General features: G+C 41.7%; 2 protein-coding genes across 3 annotated transcripts; both read left to right on the top strand.

Moving 5' to 3' along the window:
- The first annotated feature begins 554 nt into the window (after positions 1–554).
- On the top strand, positions 555–4464 carry LOC109637116 (zinc finger protein 782-like). 2 transcript variants are annotated; one of them, XM_020099285.2, is made up of 4 exons: positions 555–861; positions 949–1227; positions 1979–2212; positions 2733–4464. In XM_020099285.2, exons 1-4 carry the CDS (start codon positions 777–779, stop codon positions 4076–4078), a joined length of 1944 nt encoding a protein of 647 aa, XP_019954844.2. In that variant the 5' UTR covers positions 555–776; the 3' UTR covers positions 4079–4464. The 2 variants fall into 2 exon arrangements, with proteins under 2 accessions (XP_019954844.2, XP_019954845.1); XM_020099286.2 differs by having other exon boundaries at positions 2786–4301.
- A 327-nt stretch (positions 4465–4791) lies between these two features.
- On the top strand, positions 4792–6849 carry LOC138407450 (oocyte zinc finger protein XlCOF22-like). The gene is made up of 2 exons (XM_069523407.1): positions 4792–5154; positions 5258–6849. Exons 1-2 carry the CDS (start codon positions 4977–4979, stop codon positions 6700–6702), a joined length of 1623 nt encoding a protein of 540 aa, XP_069379508.1. The 5' UTR covers positions 4792–4976; the 3' UTR covers positions 6703–6849.
- Positions 6850–6892: the final 43 nt, after the last annotated feature.

The raw sequence follows: 6892 nt of genomic DNA, 5'->3' as shown, positions 1-6892 counted from the left end.
TTAGATCAGTGTCTTGCGCCCCCTGGTGTTTACTTGACCAAACCGTCACGTTGTCACATTTCAAAGAGCTGCAGTAAAGTAAGTTATAGATCTGAGTCCTGGACTTGGTGGAGGAATGTGGACTGGAAACTAATTTCACTATGGCCTCCTTCTCTCTGTGTGTTTAAGACTGAAGTCACAGTTTTGCAGTTTATCTAATAAAAGTAAAAAATAAATTGTTGAATTATTTTATGTCTTTCTTCCAAACTCTATATAAAGTGTCGTTGAGTTCCTTGAAAAGCACCATGCAAATAAAATGTGTTATTATTAGTAGTATTATTAAAATGTGGTGTAGACACTTGACCCGGATCATAGACTGTGAGGCAAAATAATGAACAGTAGACTATGAGTGGACAATAGTGGACAGTGTCTGGAGTGTAATGGAGACAGCACAAACTAATGGAGGAAATTGACTTTTCATATTTTAACGACTTAATTGAACAGATTACCAGAGAGAAAATCGCCTGTAGATGGCAGTAATGCAACACCTTTGATGCAAGCTGCCCTATAACACCGAGAAAGAAGAAGAAGCGGAGGAGGAAGGGGGTGATGGTTTGTCAACAGTATTGAGAAGAAGGTGTTGATTCATACCCTCATGGTCGTGTTTACCTTTGTGACTATAGGTTTTAGACAGTGTGCAGGATTTATAAACATCAGCTACGTTAACTGAGGGCTGGTCGCCATCTTTCGTATTCGCTGCGTTAGCTAGCTTAAGTGTTGAAATAGGAAATGTCAACATGGCAGAGTGCGAGGATGAGATCTGTCGTCAGCACAGACTGATGGCTTTCATCTGGAAAACTGAAATACAGCCGCACAGAAAAGGTGTGTAAAACATGAGTCAGCCTCATTGACCTAACTTATGTTCATCATTTGGTCTTTTTACCCACATCTGTGCATTGTCTCCTCCAGAGCCTCCACAGCAACATGTCTGTATCAAGGAGGAGTTTCCTGCTGACCTGCTGGAGAAGAACCCCAGTCCAGACCAAGAGGAGCCAGAACCTCCACAAATTAAGGAGGAACAAGAGGAGCACTGCATCGGTCTGGAAGTAGAGCAGCTCCTCCTGAAGCAGGAGGACGATGATGACTTCTTGCTCAATCCCACTTTTGAGGAAAGTGACCACAGTGAACCAGATCCAAGTGACCACCAGCTCCTCTCCCACAACTCAGCTCAGAGACAAGATCTCAAAGGTGAATGTAGTTGACCTGCATGTGGCACAGTGATGTGAATCCTGTCTGCAGATGGCCGCCCACACAGAGTCTGGTTCTGCTCAAGGTTATCTGATGCAGAACCAATCAATCATTCAATTCAAGCCCTTATTTACAAATTACAATTTGTCTCACAGGGTTTAACAAGGTGCGACATGTTTTGCCCTTAACCCTCAACAAACCCAATTATACATGAGAAAACCAGAACTGGAGCTAAAATGAAACAGACAAGGGAGGTTATGCATCTGCATTTGTTTGTTTGTGTAGTTGGTGAGAGGATGTGATCTGGGTCAGTGAAGACCCCATCGTATTTTGGAGTAGATCAAGGTCATGGGAGGAACCCACATTTCGTTCATTGCTCAGAGAAAAAGAATGTAAATCAGCAGAGTGCACACCTCCAGCAAGACCCAACAATCCCTTTTAAAAAAAATAAATCTGGATCTTATGAATTTAAATGTGCTTTCATAAGGGGATGGTTTGTACTCTACTGAGTGTCATTCTAGTGCTATCATCTGCCATTTTTAATTAGCAGAACTATTCGAAAGTGCGAGGATGACATTGATTATCGGAACAGACTGCTGGATCTAAATTGGAAAAACTGAAATAAAACTACACAAGAACCTTAAATAGAAAACATTTGTCCACACTTATATTCCTAACCCCTGTTAGTTTAAACATATTATCTTTTCAACCACAACTTTAGTTACCTAATTCTGTCCATTGTCTCCTCTAGAGCTCCCAAAGCAACATGTCTGTAACGAAGAAGAGTTTTCTGCTGACCAGCAGCTCTGGAACCTTGAGAGGAACCCCAGTCTGGACCAAGATGAGCCAGAACCTCCACAGATTAAAGAGGAACAGGAGGAGCTCTGCGCCAGTCTGGAAATTGAGCAGCTTGTACTGAAGCAGGAGGACGATGATGACTTCTTGTTGAATACTACTTTCAAGGAAAGTGACCAAGATCTCAAAGGTAAATGTACTTGGCCCTACATATGGTACAGTGATTTGTATCCATTGATACAGTGAATAATAACCTGAAAGTATACTAGAGCTCAACTGATGCAGAACCTGAGCTTAAACCAGGTAACAGGCAAGAGACGTTATATTTTCGTTGTTTGTTTGTCTTTCTGTCTGTTGGCAGGATTATGAAAAAAAAAAATACTGGATAGATCATCATGAAACTTGGTGGAATGTTTTGTGGTTTTGGTCAGGGAAGGCCCCATTGTGTTTTGGTGCGGATCTCAGATCAAAGGGCAGATCTGAGATTATTTGCGAGATAGGGCATTTTTCAACTTGTTTTTGGTCTCTCTGAGAAGTTGGAGGGCATTCAGTAGAGTCCATACCTCAGCCAAGGCCCATTAGTGCCCCTTTGAAACCACATTTAAAAATTCACTCGATCTGAATTTTTGCTTTGATCTGCACCAAATTGCACACACTCATAACTATCTGTAATCTATAAATTACTTACTTCTGTCCATGGTCTCCCCTAGCACTCCCACAGCAACATGTTCTTAATGAGGAAGAGTTTCCTTCTGACCAGCAGCTCTGGAACCTTGAGAGGAACCCCGGTCCAGAACAGGAGGAGCCAGAACCTCCACAGATTAAAGAGGAACAGGAGGAGCTCTGCACCAGTCTGGAAGTAGAGCAACTTGTACTGAAGCAGGAGGACGATGACGACTTAAATCCTACTTTCGAGGAGAGTGGCCACAGTGAACCAGATCCAAGTGACTACCAGCTCCTCTACCACAACTCAACTCAGAGTCAAGATCTTAAAGGAGACAAGCATGGACACTCAAAATCAGTTAGAAATGCAAAGCCATCATCAGAGAAGAGACATCACATCATCAAAAAAAAAGCCAAAGGTCACAGTAACCTTGCATGTAACTCTACTATGTCAAAGACTATTCCAGATACCTGCAATGGTAAAAACATTTTCCAGTGTGACACTTGTGGAAAAGTCTATAAGTGGAAGTCACGATTAAATATACATCTGAGAGTCCACACAGGTGAGAAACCATATTTTTGCAAAGCATGTGGGAAGGGTTACACATGTAACAATAGCTTACGGGTGCATATGAGAATGCACACAGGTGAGAAGCCGTTTTCTTGCAAAACATGCGGGAAAGGTTTCGCATTCAGCAATAGCTTGCTAGTCCACATGAGAACACACACAGGTGAGAAACCTTTTTCTTGCACTACATGTGGGAAAAGTTTCATGTCAATGGGTGGCTTGCAGGTCCACATAAGACAGCACACAGGTGAGAAGCCGTATCCTTGTACAACTTGTGGGAAAACATTCGGTGACGTATCGGTACTAAATAAGCATTTGCATATCCACACAGGTGAGAAACCATATTCTTGTAAGGTATGTGGGAAAGACTTCAGATTTGCCGGTGACTTTAAAGTACACATGAGAACACATTCGGGTGAGAAGCCATACCTTTGCAACACCTGTGGGAAAAGATTTGCTCATGTGTCAAACTTAAAACAGCATATAAATATCCACACTGATGAAAGGAGATATATCTGCGGAACATGTGGGGAAAGTTTCCTGTCTCGCAGTGACTTGCAGGACCACAAGAGTACACATCCAGTGGAGAAACCATACCATTGCAACACCTGTGGGAAAAGATTTGGTCGCCTGTCGACCTTAAAACGCCATACAAATATCCATACTGATGAAAAGCCACATATCTGCGGAACATGTGGAAAAGCTTTCAGACTTTGGCAAAAATTGGCAGTCCATATTCGACACTTCCACCCGGAAAAGCGGCTTATCCCTTTAACACCAGTTGGAGAATGTACTTTGATGATTCCCAATTTGAAAGGAGTGTGAGGTCACGCAGAGATAAGTAACCTTGTATTTAAAGAAAATATGAGTGATTTGTTGCAGTGGCTCATGGCTAAACATACAAGAATGTGAGAAAAGGTTTTCTCAAATCCACTGAATGTTGTGAGATGGTTGTCAAAGTTTCAGGAAAGACTGTTGATCATTATGTAAAAATCAGACATCTTTGTGCCACTGAGATTCATGAGAACATAAAATGTGGTTCAGATAATCAGATGACTTCCCTTTTTCTTTTCTCTTTCTATTAAAAAAAATAATCTCTTGTGAATGACTACACAGTCCTAAATGACTGTCACTGTAAATATTCATTATTTTGCACTATGTGCATTCAATACTTTAGTGCATTTACAATTTATTAAAGTTTCTTGATTTAAGATGATTGTTTTTTATGTCTGTCACACATTTAATCTGTGTTTGTCTGTTAGTTACCAAAAAAATGTCAACATCAGAATGAAACTGGGTGAAAATATATGGTATGGATCAGGAAAGAACTACATTACATTTTGATGCGGATACAGGATTTTTTTCCACTTTTTTTTGTACAAAAGAGTTTTTATATTTCTCATAGATGCCGGAGATACAAGGACAATTTAATATTTTAGTCCTGAATCTGTTTTGAGACTCACTCCAATCCAGGAGGTGGCGGCAATGCACCCAGAAGCTGTTTGTCAACTTTCATAATTAGAAGTAGAACTGCTGTCAGCCTGCCATGCTAACATCCAAATGAACGAGCTGCTACTCGGCTAAATGCTTTTTGACCAACTTTTCTAGAACACGTGGTTTTGTTCCGTTTATCACAATTGTCAGCAGAAGTAAAGTAAGTCGCCATCTTCCGTAGTCGATCTTCGCTGCGTTCTCGGAGAAGTCAGTTGGCTAAAGTGTTTGAATGGAAATGTCTACAATCCAGAGTTTAAGACAGTTTATCAACGAGAGGTTACACACTGCTGCTGAAGAAATATTAGGATGTTTTGAAGCGACTGTCGCAAAGTACGAGGATGAGATCGATCGTCAGCGCAGACTGCTGGCTGTTACTTTGAAACCTATAGTAAAGCTGCAGAGAATAGGTCTGTATCACCTTAATGAGCAAACTATACACCACACTTACAATCCCTGTTAGTTAAACACATGGGCTCGTTTATCATGACTTCTGTCCATTGTCTCCTCCAGAGCCTCCACAGCAACATGTCTGTATCAAGGAGGAGTTTCCTGCTGACCTGCTGGAGAAGAACCCCAGTCCAGACCAAGAGGAGCCAGAACCTCCACAGATTAAGGAGGAACAGGAGGAGCACGGCATCATCCTGGAAGTAGAGCAGCTTGTACTGAAGCAGGAGGATCAAGATAACCTTTTGTTGAATTCTACGTTCAAGGAAAGTGACCACACTGAACCAGAACCAAGTGACCACCAGCTCCTCTCCCACAACTCAGCTCAGAGACAAGAGGTCAAAGGAGGCAAGAATGGAAACTCACAATCAGTTAGAACTGCGGAGCCGGCATCGGAAGAGGGACATCATGTCATCACAACAGCAAAGGAAAGCAAAAGTCAAAGTAACCTTGCATGTAACAATACCATGCCAAAGATTATGCCGAATATCTGCAAGAGTAAAAAGGTTTTCCAGTGTGATACTTGTGGAAAAGTCTTTAAGGCAAATTCAATGTTAAAAAGACATCTGAGAGTCCACACAGGTGAGAAACCATATCTTTGCATCACCTGTGGAAAAAGTTTCCCATTTAGCAGTAGCTTGTGGACCCACATGATGAGGCACACAGGTGAGAAGCCGTTTTCTTGCCAAACATGTGGGAAAAGTTTCCCATTTAACAGTAGCTTGCAGGCCCACATGATAAGGCACACAGGTGAGAGGCCGTTTTCTTGCCACACATGTGGAAAAAGTTTCCCATTTAACAGTAGCTTGCAGGCCCACATGATAATACACACAGGTGAGAGGCCACATCTCTGCACCACCTGTGGGAAGAGATTTATTTCCAAGTCAGTACTAAACACGCATTTGAGAGTCCACACAGGGGAGAAACGGCATTCTTGCAAAATGTGTGGAAAAAAATTCTCAAGGAGCACAACTTTGAAGGTCCACATGAGAACGCACACCGGCGAGAGACCTTTTTCTTGCAAAATGTGTGGGAGAAGTTTTACAACTAGAAATATTCTGAAGGTCCACATGAGAACGCACACAGGTGAGAGACCTTTTTCTTGCAAAACTTGTGGGAAGAGTTTTACAACTAGAGATGTCTTGCAGGTCCACATGAGAACACACACAGGTGAGAGACCTTTTTCTTGCAAAATGTGTGGGAGAAGTTTTACAACTAGAAATATTCTGAAGGTCCACATGAGAACGCACACAGGTGAGAGACCTTTTTCTTGCAAAACTTGTGGGAAGAGTTTTACAACTAGAAATATCCTGAATGTCCACAAGAGAACACACACAGGCGAAGGACTTTATTCTTGCAAAACTTGTGAGAAAAGCTTTGTTACTAAAAAAAACCTGCAGATCCACGAAAGAACACACACGGGCGAGAGACCTTTTTCTTGCAAAACTTGTGGGAAATGTTTTGGTACCAGATATACCTTTCAGGTCCATGAGAAAACGCACACAGGCTAGAGACCTTTTTCTTGCAAAACTTGTGGAAATAGGTTTATATGTGGAAGTAGCTTGAAATTCCACATGAGAAGCCATAAAGATGAGGGCCAGTATCACTGTACACAATTCTGGGGAAAGATTTGTTATCAAATCACTTCTAACAAAACATCTGAGTACCCACACATGACAAAACAATATATTTGTAAAATGC

Source organism: Paralichthys olivaceus, chromosome 4, assembly GCF_024713975.1.
Source record: "Paralichthys olivaceus isolate ysfri-2021 chromosome 4, ASM2471397v2, whole genome shotgun sequence".
In the NCBI taxonomy this organism is placed as follows: Eukaryota; Metazoa; Chordata; class Actinopteri; order Pleuronectiformes; family Paralichthyidae; genus Paralichthys; species Paralichthys olivaceus.
This window is presented reverse-complemented; position numbering and strand designations above follow the sequence as displayed.